This window comes from Antechinus flavipes, chromosome 1 (assembly GCF_016432865.1).
Source record: "Antechinus flavipes isolate AdamAnt ecotype Samford, QLD, Australia chromosome 1, AdamAnt_v2, whole genome shotgun sequence".
NCBI lineage: Eukaryota > Metazoa > Chordata > Mammalia > Dasyuromorphia > Dasyuridae > Antechinus > Antechinus flavipes.
Genome location: NC_067398.1, coordinates 474,634,660 through 474,653,531, shown reverse-complemented (window position 1 = coordinate 474,653,531; position 18,872 = coordinate 474,634,660). Strand labels below are relative to the sequence as shown.

The 18,872-nt window shown below is 32.5% G+C and overlaps 1 protein-coding gene across 1 annotated transcript in view; it reads left to right on the top strand.

Annotated features, from left to right (window-relative positions):
* SNTG1 (syntrophin gamma 1) overlaps nucleotides 1-18,872 on the top strand; it is a 587,999-nt gene that overhangs the window by 400,646 nt on the left and 168,481 nt on the right. The window contains exon 13 of the mRNA XM_051973745.1: nucleotides 3,692-3,763. Coding sequence (XP_051829705.1) covers nucleotides 3,692-3,763 — 72 coding nt within the window. The remainder of the gene's footprint in view (nucleotides 1-3,691; nucleotides 3,764-18,872) is intronic.

The following is an 18,872-nucleotide window of genomic DNA, read 5'->3' as shown; positions in this document are numbered from 1 at the left end:
CTGGCTAAGTTAAACAGGTATTCTTTTTTTTTTTTTTTTGTATGATTGGATTAGGCATTTCCTGACCTCCCTTCCTATTCTTGTATTCTATGATTTTGTGAAAGAAGGAAAAAGACAAGAGAAAGAAGGATAAGAAAGGAAAAAGAACAAGAATGATCAAGAAAAGAAAAGAGGAAGAAAGAAAGAGAGAAAGATGGAGGGATAATATGGTGATGGTGGGAAGGAAAAAAATGAATTTATAGAATTGTATTTTGTATTAAAAATAGTAAATTGTGCAAAGAATTTGAAGTTTACTGTGCAATCATCTTTTTTATTATACTGTTATGAAAATCCTTATTTTGCTATATAAATTAAAAATAAAATGTTTCTTTTTTAAAGAAAAAATAAGTAAATACAAATAAAATAATTTAAATTTGGAGCCTAAAATCTATCCTAAAGAATTTTCACCAGATAATTCAATTATCCTCAATTTTATTTCCTTAACTTTGGTAACTCATGAAAAATCTGAAATTTTTTTTTTCAAATTATAAAGCTTAGAAACAATGATAATGGTCAACCTCTCACCTCAGGATTCAGTTATGGGCTCCAACAGACCATGAAAATTACACAATGAAAAGTTTCAAGAGCAAGATCATCTACTCATGTTGCATATGAGCATTACAAAGAAGAATTCCTGGAGGAAGGCCAAAAGAAGTGTGTGCAATGATTTTATTAGTTCAATTTCTGATTAATCATTACATTTATAGAAAATTCATACCAGAGGAGAAATTTAAGGAGATTTAATAAATTATCTAGAAGCTACAATAGTGACACAAAAAGGAAGAGATATAATTAGAATTTTTTAAAGGAATAGAAAACAAGTAATATTTTTTATTTTAATGGCTAAATTTCCATAGAAATAGTATAGAACAAAGTTTAACAATCACTGGTCAGTCAGCCAGAAAATAACTTCCCTATTTGCATTACATAATAGAACTTATTTTTTTTAATATTAATTATTTTCCATACACAATTAAGCTATATTCTTGTCTTCTAAGTTGAAATATCAAGCAATTCTTGTATTTTAATTTGCATTTAAAGTACATCTGTTGTTATTAGCTATTCAAACAAAGCATTTCAACAACAGTTAGTATATCTTACCTAAATTCACTACTCTGGTTATTTGATTTTTAAGGGCATTGGGCACCATTAAACTTGTGAAAATCAAACGGAAAGGCATCTCTTGGCATAGGTCCTAGAGCTACTCAATCTTGCTTTTTCTCTTTCTACTTTTGCTGTTGAGGAGTTAGGGAAGGGAGAGACTCAAGACTGCTTTTATGAAGTTGAAATGTATACTTAAGATAGATAAGATTGTTATACCCATATATAATGATCAATTCTGATGCATATGGCTCTTTTCAATGATGAGCTGATTCAGGCCAGATTCAATGATCTTCTGATAATGAGAGCCATCTACACTCAGAAAGAGGACTGTGGGAATTGAAAGCAGATTACAATATAGCATTTTCACTCTTTTTGTTGTGGTTTGCTTGAATTTCTCTCTCTCTCTCTTTCTCTCTCTCTCTCTTTGCCTTTTGATCTGATTTTTCTTGTGCAGCAAGATAATTGAATAAGTATGTATACCTATATTGGATTTAAGATATAATTTTTTTTATCATGTTTAACATATATTGGATTATATGTAATTAAGGGGATTGTATGTAATCAAGGGTAGGGGAAGGAGATGAAAAAGTGGAACACAAGGTTTTTCAAGGGTCAATGTTGAAAAATAATGCTTGCATGCTTTGAAAAAAAAAACTTCAAGAAAAAAAATTTTCATACCTAAAATTAGAACCTGAGAAGTATTTAATAAATCTTTGTGATGATTAGTTACCATAGTATTATCTCTATGATAGCTTTAGATCAACCATCAATTAGATCAGCTTTTAAAAAGTTGTCCTAGAAAAGCAACTTTTATTAAAATGCTAATATTATAATTCATATATTACATACTTTCTATAATAGAATTTGAGTAAACTCTAAATTCAATAGCCTTCTCTGAGGTCTACAAAAAGGAATAGAAAGGAATTTAGATCACTTCATTAATTCCCCAGACTTTTGAATTCATTATCTTATAAAATGTAAAAATACTTCTTTTTTTACATGAATCATCTTCAAATTATTTGTGTATTAATGATACCATAGTGAGAAAATCCTATTGATTTTCATGAATTAAATATTTTTGACCCTTTGATAGAAACACTATTTTAAACAGAGAAAACTCTATATTTGTTCATTTTATGAAGAACTTCTATATAACTCCTTGATCTATTTACCAGGGAAAGGAGGAAAAAAAGGAAGGAAAGCAAAAGAAAGAGAGAAAGGAAAGAGACTGAGAGGAAGAGAATAAAAGGAAGAAAGCTAATATTTCACAGAGAATTTATGAAACATCATCATTTGTTGTTTGTGAAGTACTTAAGAAATTTAATTTCTTTCAAATATACATTTAAAATATGCAGACAAAATGCTCTAAATTGCAACTGATTACAGAAATATACATTAAAACAATGCTGAAATACCACCTGATCCCTATCAGATGGCTGGCTTGACAGAAAAGAAAAAATGACAAATGCTAAAGGGAATATGTGAAAATTGGGGCATCAATTCACTTTTGGTATAGCTGTGAACTAGTCCAAATATTCTGAAGAACATTAGGCACCATCCCTAAAAGGCTATAAAACTGTGCATACCCTTTCATCCCAAAATACTACTACTAGATTTGTATCTCAAATATATCAAAGAAAATGAAAAAAAATCTATTTGTACAAAAATATTTATAGCAGTTCTTTTTGTGGAAATCAAGTTAATTTTCATTAATAGGGGAATGGCTGAATAACTTATGATATATGATTGTGATAGAAGCCTGTTATGCTATAAGAAAAGATGAACAGTATGCTTTTGGAAAAATCTTTAATTTTTCCCATTTCCCATTTAATTTAATGGGAAGTGAAGTAAGTTGAAGCAGGAAAACATTATACACCATAGCTACAGTTTTGTAAGGATGATCAACTATGAAAGACTTAGATATTTTGATTAAGGCTGATAACACAATTCCAAAGGACTTATGTTGAAAAATGCTATCCACCTACAGAGAGGATAACTGATAAATTCTGAAGGCAGGTTGAATTTTTAGTTTTAATTTTTTTATTAATAGTAGCTTTTTTTTTTGCAAGATGATTAATCTGGAAATATATTTTGCATGACTTCACATTTTTCTAATTCATATCAAATTGCTTGTCTTCTCAAGGAGGGGAGAGAGGATTACAGGTGTGAGAGATTTGAAGCTTTAAAAAAAAAAACTTTCTTAAATGTTAATTTTTGCATGAAATTGGGAAATAGTCAACAAAATAAATTTTAAAAATTAAGAGTCAAAGAATAAAGCAAAATATGCAGACACATTAGGCCTTTTGCCTGATGAGTGATAAAGTATTTTTTGAAGGTGTGAGAAAGGGAATGAGGAAAGAAAATTGAACAAATACTTTAACATACAGGTTTTGTAAACATATTTGAAGAAAGGCAAGACAAAATTCATCTATAAAAGTCTTTATGAATAAATACTTTGTGTTTTGTGGAGAAAAGATTAAAGGAAATAAAAATAAATTTTATGCCTAACAATTATGATATTACCATACAATTTTCTCATTTTTTTAAGGTAACCACTTGGGACTGGACACGAGCAGAAAAAACATTCTCAGTTTATGAGATTATGTTTAAAATCTTCAAGGTATGAAAAATACATGTAAAATTTTATATGTTAGTTGTATGTATGTGTATTAAGCACTGAGACATTCTTAAGCATTATAGGTAGAATATGAATAAGACCAAAAAGACTCCACAATTAAACAAAATAAATGAACTTAACCTTAATAGAAGCAGCTGCTAAATTAACATTTCCAACTGTATATTTTACTATTATAATTGATGGGCCAGAACAATATTTACTGAATAATTTAGAGGACTTAGTTTGCAAATAGGTAAGAAAAAAACACAAGCAAACAAAACAAATCAAAAAATTTATGCCATTAAATTGTCAGTTTTTGCTGTTGGAATGGGAAGAAATTAGAAGCAGGGAGACCATTGGAAGACTAAATTAATCTAAGTGAATAGAATTAAGGACTTGAACTAGGGTGTTAATTGTATGAATGGAGAACAAGAGATCCATACAAGAGATACAATGAAGTTAGACTCTCCTGAAGCACAAAGAAATACATGCCAAAATGAACAGACACAAGCCAAATGATCTAGGTATGGCAAAAATTCCCAATTTTGGATCAGTTTTGCAGTCATGAATCTTACAGTGTCTAAGAATAATACATGTTTGAATTCCATCATAATCTCCTTGAAGGGATGCATTGTTTCATTTTTGTCTGTATCTGTAACAATTGGAATAGTGTGAGACACATAGTAGGTACATTAAAAATTAAATTGGATAACTTTTTCTCCTTACTTTAGTCAAGGACCTTTAAGTAATAATGCAAGCTAATAGAGATATGATTTTAAAACCAATTTAAAATGGAGAAATCTATCAGCACATTTACAGTGTTAAAAAGATTTTCATTTAGTTTAAATTAACATTCTTTCTAATTCTACCAAAAGCTATGTGCTATATTCTTTTACATTTCTGTAGTATTTTAAGTTAAAAGAATTTCTTCATAGCAACTGTGTGACATAAATAATGAAAGTATTCTTATCTCATTTTACAGGTAAGTAAATTGAATCTTAAGAGGTTACATGAATTGCCCATAGTCACAAAGCTAGGAAAATGTCAGAATAACACTTCAGACATAAGTTTCTCCTACTTACAAAATCAATCCTCTTTTTGTCATATAAACACAACTCCACCTTCCACTCTGATATAAAATAAATGACCTTGATCCCTATTAATACAATTTTAAGCAAACTATTCACTATACTTTTAACTCCTTATATTCTGAAAATAGATTCTTTGAATAGACAAGAAGTAAATGGTCAAAAATTCTTGAAAACCAAACTTGCTACAGTCCATTTCAATGGGGGGAGGGGGAGCAAAAAAATTCAAAAAGAACTACAAGTTTTGACAAGTCTTATGAAACAAAGGTTCTTTCATATCCACAGCATTATCCTAGTTTGAAAAAATTGAATCGAGAAATAAGTCATTTGAAATCATTGTAATTTATTTTCTTATAAAATTTATGAAAATTAACTTTGATCCAAATTCCAAATACAATTATAACATCAATACCTACCATGTATGTAATGCCTTAAGATTTGCAAAATACTTTCTCACAATCACTTGTGAATTAGGTACTCTTATAATCCCCATTTCAAGTGAAAAAACTTGAGCTAGGTTGAGTGATTTGTTCAGGGTCAAATAACTGGTAAGTGTTTGAGGAAAGTTTCAATTTTATCCTTCTTTATCCCAGTTTAACACTGTATATATTATATCACCTAGCTGCCTCAAAAATATAAGTTTTTGTAGAATATAACATATGATGAAGTTAAATATTTATTCCATAAATGCTAATTTTGAAAGAATGCTGAAGCCATTATGAAGGCGTACATTAAGGGTAATACATGTGTGTGTGTGTGTGTGTGTGTGTGTGTGTGTGTATAAGTTAAATAACTAAATCTAAATGTTTGCATATTATTTTGAATATATGAAACTTACCCTCCTTAATGATAAATATTTTTTATTATTATTTTTATTAAAGCGTTTTATTTACAAAACATAAGCATGGGTAATTTTTCTGCATTGATTCTTGCAAAACCTTCTGTTCAAAATTTTCCCCACTTTCCCCCACCTCCTCCCCTTGATGGCAGGTAGTCCAATACATGTTTAATATGTTAAAATATATGTTAAATCCAATATATGTATACATATTTATACAGTTATCTTGCTGCACAAGAAAAATAGGATCAAGAAGGAAAAAAAAAAACCTGAGAAAGAAAACAAAATGCAAGCAAACAACAGAAAGAGTGAAAATGTTATATTGTAGTATACACTCAGTTCCCACAGTCCTTTCTCTGGTATAGATGGCTCTCTTCATTACTGAACAATTGGAACTGATTTGAATCATCTCATTGATGAAAAGAGCCCTGTCTACCTAACGATAAATATTGTAAAAAGAGTTTAAAGTTCCAAATAATCTATCATTTTTGGAATGAATAGAACTGCCTATCTTTAAGGCTATTAATTAATTTAATTTAATTTAATAAGACTATTAACTAACAAATTTATTTTTTCAACTCTTTTTGCCTCAGATAAAATTAAGATGAATTAGGGTTTTTTTGTGTTTGCTTTAGTCTGTTCACTCACCTTTTCATATGGTCATATTGGCTCAGAGATATGACCTTTGTGGTATAATTTCCTATTTCTGAAAGTGGCAATAAGAAAATGATTTACTATCTATGTCAGTGATAAAAAAAAAAGATGAACACCTCCTACTGGATATGTTTAGCATCCCTTCATTAAGTATTATGTGCCATAAGCATTTTCATAATTCCATGACTTTGCTTTAAATCTATTTATATTTTCAGACTTGAAGTAATGAGTTCCATAAATGTAACATCTGGTGTCTAAAGTAATGTTTGTTTTCATCAACTGTAAAATAAGACTACTTTTAAGCTTCAAAAGTTTTCCTAATTCTATCTAGTATTCTAAAATTCTTGAATGAGTTTGTATTCAGATACCTAAATTTTATTTACTTTGATTATATACTTTCCTACCTTACTATAAGGTAAAATGAAAAATTGATGGAATCAAAGAGCAATAAAATTTTATAGCATGATGTGAACTGACAGAAAAAAAGCAACTTGTAGGTGATGTTTCTCATGGACATGTGAATGGAAATGAATTTGCAAGGGGAGAAAATCCAAACTGCATTTTTGGAATGACAAGCTTTAAGAAAACCATTTATAAAGCTGTAAAGGAGTTGAAGAGTCTTGCTCAAATATTTCTTGGAGATATTGTTTTTTTCCTAGTAAGACTTGATGTTTTCCTGCAGATGTGATGATTTTAATATCAAGTGCCTCAGTTATTCAAATACTAATAAATCTAGACCCAAATGGGAATTCTAGTGTTTTGATTTTTTTATTCAAAAAAGCCCACTTTTTCCTTCCTCTGATTTCCTGACTGGATGTCAGTTTCTTATCTATCACCTTCCAATACTCTGTCAATAATGGCAAATAAATTTTTATTTTGACATGTCATGTCCTACAGAGTTGTCCATGTTAATTCTACTGGCTAAAAATAAATAGATATCAAAGCTGAGAGGTTGAATTTTCAATGACAAAAAATAAAGTTTGAGCAACAGAAAAATCAACGTGATTGTACATAATGTTTATTTTTATTTCATTTTCTTTTTATATTAACGAGCATCTAGTTTCTCTTCCCCCCATTTAAAAGAAAAATAGAAGTCATGTAAAAGCATATACAGTCATGAAAAACAAACCCTGACATGTCCACATATATATGTGCATGTCCTATTCTGTATTTTTAATCAATCCTCTTGTTTTTCTCAATTGAGTAGCATGAATTATATCAGTCCTCTGAAATCATGGCTGTTCATTGCATTGACATCTTAAGTATTTTTAAGGTTGTCAGTCTTTTTAATGTTGTTTGTATGTAAATATTTTCATAGTTCTACTTACTTCACAGTGTAGCAACTCATACAAATCTAGTAAGGTTTCCCTGAATCAATCCTTTTTTTTTTTTCATTTCTTATGGTATTAACTTATAATCTTCTTTCATAAATCATAATTTATCTAGTTCCCAACCTGGTGAGCACCCCCATATTTTCCTGCTTTTTTGTTACCACAAAAAGAGTTGCTATAAATATTTTCATTTATATGGTTCTCTTTTCTTTTCTTTTTTGATCCTTTTGGGTTATAGACCTATGCTATGTCAAAGTTAGAGAGACTTCAAAGAAATAGAAGTAACAATGAACTATTGATTGGCTTGTGAATTGATATAGCCATTGTGTACTCTGCATATTATGTTTCCAAATGACTACAATTGAGGATAGTATTATTGGGGTTTGACAATTAGTAAGCATCTAGTTTCTTTCACCCCTCCCCCATTTATTTAATATTTATTTATTTCATTGTTTCATAATTTTTTCATATTAATGGGATTTAATCAATGTGTATCTTTAATGTATTCTAAGGTATGGCAATACCTACGAGGCACAAAGCCAAGACAGTGCAAAACTGAAGATATAAAACAAGGGGTATTTTAGCTTAAGTATAAAGTAAAGGAATAACATTTATAAGAAAACATCTGCATAAGTGAGCTATTTTAAAACAGAGTTGTATACTAATGGAGAAAGGGTTACTTTCCATCAGGGATCTCTTAAGTTTAGGGCAAATCTTATGTTGTTTAAGGTATTTCAAAGAAGATTTTGTTTCAAGCATAAATTAGCTTGGTACACATGAAGAAGATAAATTAACAAACTGGAATTCTATTAGATCCTTAAAAATCAAACAAATCAGATAATTACCAAATATTTATTCTTTTATCAAGAATAGTATCTCTTTTTGAGATGCCTTTCCACCAAACAATTTATCAGGGATGCTTAGGAATCATTTTATATGTTTTTAAGTAACAATAAAAGGTAAGACAGGTGCATTATAATCTGATTTAGGAAATGAGTGAAAATAATGTTGGAAATCAGGATAAAGATGGGGCCTATGATTTATTTATTACATGGAATGTCCAAATTAGGAATCTACCTCTTCTGATACAGGTGGACGACTTCTCTGTAACTTAAATTACTAAACAATTGATTAGGTCATGTGTTCTTGTTCGGTCATTTTTCAACTATATCTGACTCTTTGTGACCCCCTTATTAGGTTTTCTTAGCAAAAATATTGGAGTGGTTTGCCATTTACTTCTCCAGCTTGTTTTACAGAAAATGAAACCGAAGCATACAGGGTAAAGTGACTTTCCCAGGGTCATATTAGTAGTAAATATCTAGCTAGATTTGAATTCAGAAAGATAAATCTTCTTGACATTAGACTCACCACTTTATACATTCCGCCACTATCCTTTTCTACATCAGGTGGAAAAATTAATAACTAGCCCGCAGTGATATAGCTACATATGTTTCAGGAACAACATTTGAATTCAGGTCTTCTTGTCTTCCAGCCCAAATTTCAATTCAATATGTAATACTTTGTGGTAGTTCACATATATATAACATCTCAGAATTTGTGAACCACTTTCTTCACAACAACCCTGTGTGTTGAGTAGAATATCATTATTATCATTATTGTTTTAATATATATTAAACCATGTGTTAAGAAAGGCTCAGAGGGGACTTCCAGTTAAGATGGTGGAGAGGAGGCACACAGCTGTGTAAGCTCCACGGTTTCTCTCACTATCCATTTCATTACAAGCCTCTGAATTAATGCTTGACTGAAAAAAACCCCACAAATAGTTACCAAGAGAAGCCATCCTTGAGATTCGCCAAGAAAGGTCTGTCTTTACTGGAGGGCTGGGATGGTTTTAGATTGGGCGCAGGTGGCGGGCAGCGGCAGTGAGAGCACGGGAGCAGATTGGAGAGGGGGTGGGGAGTGATCACAGCTGTCTCTGCAGGGAGAGCTTCACTACAGGATTAGATACTTTGCTCCGGCAGCAAGTCAGCAGCCCAGCAGAGAAGCTAAAAACACTGGGGGTGAAGAATACAACCCCAAACAGCTGGAGTCTCTCGGGACCTGGCTGCGCCCTCCCCTTCCCCCACACCCCCCACAGTGATTCAGCATGCTCTGGGATCTCAGAGCACAGGCGCAGCACAGTCGGGCTAGTGCCTCACTGCTGCCCCACACAGTCTGGAGAGGAAGCTCGGTAAGACCACCCAGCCCCTCCCCCAAAGAAAGACTCCAGTTTTTTCTGTTTTTCTTTGCTAGTTTGTCTTTGATTATTAGACAGAATGAGCAAGAAACTGAAGAGGACTTTAACCCTTGACAGCTTCTATACAGATAGAGAGCAGACTCTAAATCCTGAGGAGACTAAAAACAGACAGTCCCCAGGTGAATCCCCAAAGGAGGAGATCATCTGTTCCTCAGCACAGATGAACCTCATAGAAGTAATTAAAAAGGCTCTCACAAGAGAGCTAGAAGAAAAATGGGAAAATGAGAGGGAGTCTTGGCAAAAGAGCCTGGAGAAGTCAGTTAAAGAGAGAGTGGATAAAGAAGTAAAATCCTTGAAAAATAGGATTGGTGAACTGGAAAACAAAATTGGCGAAATGGAAAAAAATTCCACAGAACAAAAGAACTCAATGGGACAATTAGAAAAAGAATTTTAAAAAGTGAGTGAAGAAAATACTTCACTGAAAATCAAAATTGAACAATTGGAATTGAATGACTCGAGGAGACAAGAAGAATCAGTCAAGCAAATCCAAAAAAATCAAACAATGGAAAAGAATGTGAAATACCTTCTGGGGAAGACAACAGACCTGGAAAACAGATCCAGCAGAGACAATCTGAGAATCATTGGACTTCCAGAAAAACATGATGAAAAAAAGAGCCTGGACACTGTTTTCCAGGAAATTATCAAAGAGAACTGCCCAGAAGTCATAGGAACAAAGGAAAAAATAAACATTGAAAGGATTCATCAATCACCCACTGAAAGGGATCCTAAAATCAAAACACCAAGGAATATAGTGGCCAAATGCCAGAACCCTCAGACGAAGGAAAAAATATTGCAAGCAGCTAGAAAAACCCAATTCAAGTATCAAGGAGCCACAATAAGGATCACCCAGGATCTAGCAGCATCCACATTAAAAGATCGAAGGGCCTGGAATATGATATTCCGAAAGGCTAAGGAACTTGGTATGCAACCAAAAATAATTTACCCAGCGAGTATGAGCATCTTTTTCCAGGGAAGAAGATGGACATTCAACGAAGTAAGCGAATTTCATCTATTTCTGATGAAAAAGCCAGAACTTAACAAAAAGTTTGATCTACAAATATAGAACTCAAGAGAAATCTAAAAAGGTAAAGATTAATCTTGGGAACTATATTTCGACTATATAGATGTATAAAGAATACATGTATACCTTGTTCTAGAAATTGATGTGGAAAGGACATTGTACCAGAAAAAGGGTAAAGTGGGGGTAGTACATCTCATGAAGAGGCATAGGAAACCTATTATATCTGAGAGAAAGAATGGAGGGGGATGAATATAGTGGGTATCTTACTGCCTTCAGAATTGGCTTTAAGTGAAAAATCTTAAGACATATTCAATCTATGGTGAAACTTCTCCCACCTCATTGAAAAGTGAGAAGGGAAAAGTGAAAAGGGAAGGAATAAGCTAAGCGGAAGGGAATACGGAAACTGGGAGGGAAAGGGGTAAGATAGGGGGAGGAACTCTAAGGCGGGGGGAGGGATACTAAAAAGGGAGAGCTGTGAGAAGCAAGTGGTGCTCACAAGCTTAATACTGGGAAGGGGGGAAAGGGGAAAGAAGGGAGAAAAGCGTAAACCGGGGTTAACAAGATGGCAAGTAATACAGAATTGGTCATTCTAACCATAAATGTGAACGGGGTAAACTCCCCCATAAAGAGGAAGCGGTTAGCAGAATGGATTAAAAGCCAGAATCCTATAATATGTTGTTTACAGGAAACACACCTGAAGCGGGGAGATACATGCAAGTTAAAGGTAAAAGGTTGGAGCAAAATCTACTATGCTTCAGGTGAAGTCAAAAAAGCAGGGGTAGCCATCCTGATCTCAGATCAAGCTAAAGCAAAAATTGATCTAATCAAAAGAGATAAGGAAGGGCACTATATCTTGCTAAAGGGTAGCATGGATAATGAAGCACTATCTATATTAAACATATATGCACCAAGTGGTGTAGCATCTAAATTCTTAAAAGAGAAATTAAGAGAGCTGCAAGAAGAAATAGACAGTAAAACTATAATAGTGGGAGATCTTAACCTTGCACTCTCAGAATTAGATAAATCAAACCAGAAAATAAATAAGAAAGAAGTCAAAGAGGTAAGTAGAATACTAGAAAAGTTAGATATGATAGATCTCTGGAGAAAATGTAATGGAGACAGAAAGGAATGCACTTTCTTTTCAGCAGTTCATGGAACCTATACAAAAATTGACCATATATTAGGACATAAAATCCTCAAACTCAAATGCAGTAAGGCAGAAATAGTAAATGCACCCTTTTCAGACCACGATGCAATGAAAATTACATTCAACAAAAAACCAGGGGGAAGTAGACAAAAAAATAATTGGAAACTAAATAATCTCATACTAAAGAATGATTGGGTGAAACAGCAAATCATAGACATAATTAATAACTTCACCCAAGAAAACGATAATAATGAGACATCATACCAAAATGTATGGGATGCAGCCAAAGCAGTAATAAGGGGAAATTTCATATCTCTAGAGGCCTATTTGTATAAAATAGAGAAAGAGAAGGTCAATGAATTGGGTTTGCAACTAAAAATGCTAGAAAAGGAACAAATTAAAAACCCCCAGTCAAACACTAAACTTGAAATTCTAAAAATAAAAGGAGAGATCAATAAAATTGAAAGTAAAAAAAACTATTGAATTAATTAATAAAACTAAGAGTTGGTTCTATGAAAAAACCAACAAAATAGACAAACCCTTAGTAAATCTAATTAAAAAAGGAAAGAGGAAAATCAAATTGTTAGTCTTAAAAATGAAAAGGGAGAACTCGCCACTAATGAAGAGGAAATTAGAGCAATAATTAGGAGTTACTTTGCCCAACTTTATGCCAATAAATTAGACAACTTAAATGAAATAGAAAAATACCTCCAAAAATATAGCTTGCCCAAACTAACAGAGGAAGAAGTAAATATCCTAAACAGTCCCATCTCAGAAAAATAAATAGAACAAACTGTCGTGATCTAACTATCAATCAACTCCCTAAGAAAAAATCCCCAGGACCAGATGGATTTACATGTGAATTCTACCAAACATTTAAAGAACAATTAACTCCAATGCTAAATAAACTATTTGAAAAAATAGGGATTGAAGGAGTCCTACCAAACTCCTTTTATGACACAGATATGGTACTGATACCTAAACCAGGTAGGCTGAAAACAGAGAAAGAAAATTATAGACCAATCTCCCTAATGAATATTGATGCTAAAATCTTAAATAAAATATTAGCAAAAAGATTACAGAAAATCGTCACCAGGATAATACACTATGACCAAGTAGGATTTATACCAGGAATGCAGGGCTGGTTCAATATTAGGAAAACTATTAGCATAATTGACTATATTAATAACCAAACAAACAAAAACCATATGATCATCTCAATAGATGCAGAAAAAGCATTTGATAAAATCCAACAGCCATTCCTAATAAAAACACTTTAAAAAAAAAAAAAAAAGAGCATAGGAATAAATGGACTTTTCCTTAAAATAGTCAGGAGCATATATTTAAAACCATCAGTAAGCATCATATGCAATGGGGAAAAACTGGAACCTTTCCCAGTAAGATCTGGAGTGAAGCAAGGTTGCCCACTATCACCATTATTATTTAATATCGTATTAGAAACACTAGCCTTGGCAATAAGAATCGAGAAAGAGATTAAAGGAATAAGAATAGGCAATGAGGAAACCAAACTATCACTCTTTGCAGATGATATGATGGTATACCTAGAGAACCCCAGAGATTCTACTAAAAAGCTATTAGAAATAATTCATAATTTTAGCAAAGTAGCTGGCTACAAAATAAATCCCCATAAATCCTCAGCATTTTTATACATCACCAACAAAACCCAACAGCAAGAGATACAAAGAGAAATCCCATTCAGAATAACTGTTGATACCATAAAATATTTGGGAATCTATCTACCAAAGGAAAGTCAGGAATTATATGAGCAAAATTATAAAAAAGTCTCCACACAAATAAAGTCAGACTTAAATAATTGGAAAAATATTAAGTGCTCTTGGATCGGCCGAGCGAACATAATAAAGATGACAATACTCCCTAAACTAATCTATTTATTTAGTGCTATACCAATCAGACTTCCAAGAAAATATTTTAATGACCTAGAAAAAATAACACCAAAATTCATATGGAACAATAAAAAGTCGAGAATCTCAAGGGAATTAATGAAAAAAAAATCAAATGAAGGTGGCCTAGCTGTACCTGATCTAAAATTATATTATAAAGCAGCAGTCACCAAAACCATTTGGTATTGGCTAAGAAATAGATTAGTGGATCAGTGGAAAAGGTTAGGTTCACAAGACAGAATAGTCAACTATAGCAATCTAGTGTTTGACAAACCCAAAGCCCCTAACTTCTGGGAAAAGAATTCATTATTTGATCAAAACTGCTGGGATAATTGGAAATTAGTATGGCAGAAATTTGGCATGGACCCACACTTAACACCATATACCAAGATAAGATCAAAATGGGTCCATGACCTAGGCATAAAGAACGAGATTATAAATAAATTAGAGGAACATAGAATAGTTTATCTCTCAGACTTGTGGAGGAGAAAGAAATTTGTGACCAAAGATGAACTAGAGACCATTACTGATCACAAAATAGAAAATTTTGATTACATCAAACTAAAAAGCCTTTGCACAAACAAAACTAATGCAAACAAGATTAGAAGGGAAGCAACACAGTTAAAGGTTCTGATAAAGGCCTCATTTCCAAAATATATAGAGAACTGACTCAAATTTATAAGAAATCAAGCCATTCTCCAATTGATAAATAGTCAAAGGATATGAACAGACAATTTTCAGAGGATGAAATTGAAACTATTACCACTCATATGAAAGAGTGTTCCAAATCATTATTGATCAGAGAAATGCAAATTAAGACAACTCTGAGATACCACTACACATCTGTCAGATTGGCTAAGATGACAGGAAAAAATAATGATGAATGTTGGAGGGGATGCGGGAAAACTGGGACACTAATGGGGAGTTGTGAACGAATCCAACCATTCTGGAGAGCAATCTGGAATTATGCCCAAAAAATTATCAAATTGTGCATACCCTTTGATCCAGCAGTGTTTCTATTGGGCTTATATCTCAAAGAAATACTAAAGAAGGGAAAGGGACCTGTATGTGCCAAAATGTTTGTAGCAGCCCTATTTGTAGTGGCTAGAAACTGGAAAATGAATGGATGCCCATCAATTGGAGAATGGCTGGGTAAATTGTGGTATATGAATGTTATGGAATATTATTGTTCTGTAAGTAATGACCAGCGGGATGAATACAGAGAGGACTGGCGAGACTTACATGAACTGATGCTAAGTGAAATGAGCAGAACCAGGAGATCATTATACACTTCGACAACGATATTGTATGAGGACATATTTTGATGGAAGTGGATTTCTTTGACAAAGAGATCTAACTGAGTTTCAATTGATAAATGACGGACAAAAGCAGCTACACCCAAAGAAAGAACACTGGGAAACGAATGTGAACTATCTGCATTTTTGTTTTTCTTCCGGGTTATTTATACCTTCTGAATCCAATTCTCCCTATGCAACAAGAGAACTGTTCGGTTCTGCAAACATATATTGTATCTAGGATATACTGCCACATATCAAACATATAAAGGACTGCTTGCCATCTAGGGGAGGGGGTGGAGGGAGGGAGGGGAAAAAAATTGGAACAGAAATGAGTGCAAAGGATAATGTTGTAAAAAAAAAAATTACCCTGGCATGGATTCTGTCAATATAAAGTAATTATTAAATAAAAATTAAAAAAAAAAAAAAGAAAGCCTCAGACATGTTAAATAACTTGTCCATGGTCCAACCATTTGATAAAAAAAGTACTAATATTTAAATACAGGTTTTATTACTATGTATTTAGTACTCTTTCCACTATAACATTTATTTTATTAACATCTTTGAATGTTAAACTAATTTCAATTGGAATACTAAATCTATTTACAGGAAGCATTCTTATTATATTGCAATCATCTTATTTCATTCATCAAAACAAGTGAGCTATTTAAAATTCCTCCTCTGTTGTGTCTGATATTTCTTGATATTTCAAAAAGTACATATGAAGAGAAATTTGATATAAGTAGATCTTCTTCAGACTAAAAAAAGGACATTTTTCTTCATTTAAGCTTGGATTCTCAAAGGATGTTAGATTTCCTTTTCAAGATGTCAGTCCTTGGTATCATTCCTTTAGATCCTATAAAAATATTCTTAATGGACTTATTTAATAATCTTTCAGGAATTACTATTATCATAGAATTGCATTTGGGTGTTTTCATATTTTTTTCTTTTCTTTAAATAATAGAATATGTAATTTTCAAGCTGAGAAGTGCTTATTGTATTAAGCATATTAAGAAGTAAAAGGAAAATTGAGCATTTACAGCTTGTTGAGACTAGTTATTTCCTCCTTTGTCTCAAAGTATTTATTCAAAAGAATCAAAGTAGGCAATAGGAAAATTTTGAATGCATCTTAGGGATTGCTTCTCAGTAAATATATATATATATACCCTTCTGGCAACTCACATATTTTAATATGGATTTGTGTTCTTATCACTTCATAGGGAAGCTAGGTTTCACAATGGTTAGAATGCTAGTTCCTGATTTTAAATTTGGCCTCAGACACCTATTATCTGGGAGATGCTGGACAAGTCACTTAATGATGTTTTCCTCAGTTTCCACATCAATAAAATGAGCTGCAGAAGGAAATGGCAAAACCATTTTGTCAATAATACCCCAAATGAGATCACAAAAAATAGGACACAACTGAAAAGACACAACAAATACACTTCACAGGTTCATCCCAGGCTTTTAGTTCTATGTAATTAATGTTTATTTTCTCCCAGGATATGTAATTTCATTGATTTATGGAAACTTTTATCAGTGAAGGTCCAGAATTTAGGACTGTAATTTATCATCTCAGAGAGTTGTTTTTGACACTGAGAGGTTAAGAGGCTTGCTGAGGATTACATTGGTAGGATGGGTAAAAGGACTTAATCTTATATTTCCATGACTCCAAGGCTAATCATCTAACTGTTCTTCAATTCTCTGATACTCCTCTTTAACTTTATAGAGATATAAAAGTCATAGAAGTATTGTTCTAGGTTTTTTAGCAATTTTTTTGGGGGGAGTACACAAATGTATCACAGGGATTGTCCAGATACCTGTGGTAGCTCTGAGTAGCAAGCAAAACTTCTGCCACTACTTTGTCTTTTAATAAATGATCTGCTCTCTAACTCTTGACTATTGTTCACACTCAGTCAGCATGACTTATTGAAAACTCACTCTGTATTTGTATAGTTTGAATAACGAAATCTATACTCATCCCACCATTTTATACCCACTATTGAGACTTTGAGGACTATATGATTCTGCAACTGGTCACAATAAAAGAAGGATCCAACTTCTTGGAGTCATGCCATCATTTGTTCTTAATCATTGATATTAAAATCTTATCCAGTAGGACTATTATTTCAATTATATGCTTCATGATTTAAATAGTGTTTAAAATTTCTTTTTAATACAGTCACTTTTTTTGTTTTCGTTCCTAAGCCATGAGAATTTCTTGGCCTATCTTTAGCTTATTTAATTCAGTTCAGTTATTGGGTGTGCGTGTGCGTGTGTGTGTGTGTGTGTGTGTGTGTGTGTGTGTGTGTGTGTGTGATGACTGCATATTTTAAAATCAGCTGGAGCCAGGAATTCAGGTTAAGGGAAAATCTTCAATCTTTATTCTTTTTGAGGTGAAGGGGGATTGCAATAGCAATATGGGCAGTTGCGACAGGACCCAACCAGCAGAGGTGAAGGGGGATCGCGATAGCAATGTTAGCAGCTGCAACAAGAAGCCAGCCAGCAGTCTCTCTTTCCGCTTCTCTCTCCACCCTTTTGCCTCCACTCACCAAAATCGTCATTTCCTATACAACACATCAGGACTTGCACAAAGAGTGGCAGGGGCCATTCTTTCTCCAAGCATATATATTAATAGAGTATAGTCCAATTACTATTTAGCCTCACGTGCTTGGGACCTCAGTGCATCAACTAGAGCTTCAATCCATTACATGTGCATGTGTATGTGTGTGCTTTATTTTTTGGAACTGGTATAAAAAGCTACATTTAACACAGTATACTTGTAATATTACTGAATATTTTATTTTCCCCCAATTACATGTAAAAATAATTTTAGCCTTTTCTTTTTCAAAATTTTCAATTTTTCAAATTTTGAATTCAAAATAATCTCCCATCCTCTCCCCACCATGTCATTTTGACTATAGGTTATACATGTATAGTAATGCAAAGCACATTTCCATCAGAAAGCAAAAACAAAAAGAAAAAAAAAGTAAAAGTAAAGAAAAAGTATTTTGATCTACATTAAGGATCTACAAATTGTATCTCTGGATATAAATCTCTGCAAATGGACATCACCTTTTATTATAAGTCCTACAGAACAGTCTGATCATTACATTGATGAGAATAGCTAAGTTATTAATAGTTAGATTATCAAACAATATTGCTTTTACTATACATAATGTTCTCCTGGTTGTGCTCAGTTCACTTTATATCAGTTCATGTAAGTCTTTCCATGTTTCTTTGAGAGTATTTTACTCATTCTTTCTTAAAGCAGCATAATATTCAATTACAACCATATTGACTATATTTTCATGTTATTCTTGCATCACCCTCATTTTTCTTTTCAATTTTTCTTCTAATTCTCTTATTTGATTTTTAAAATCCTGTTTGAAATTTACTAGGACCTGAAACCAATTCATATTCTTCTTTGAGGTTTTCAATAAGAAATTTTGAATTTACTTTTCATTTTGACCTTGATCAAATCTCTTCTTCTAAATGTTTTTTGATCTTCCTTGTTACCATAGTATCTTTCTATGCTCAGAATTATTTTTTTCTATTG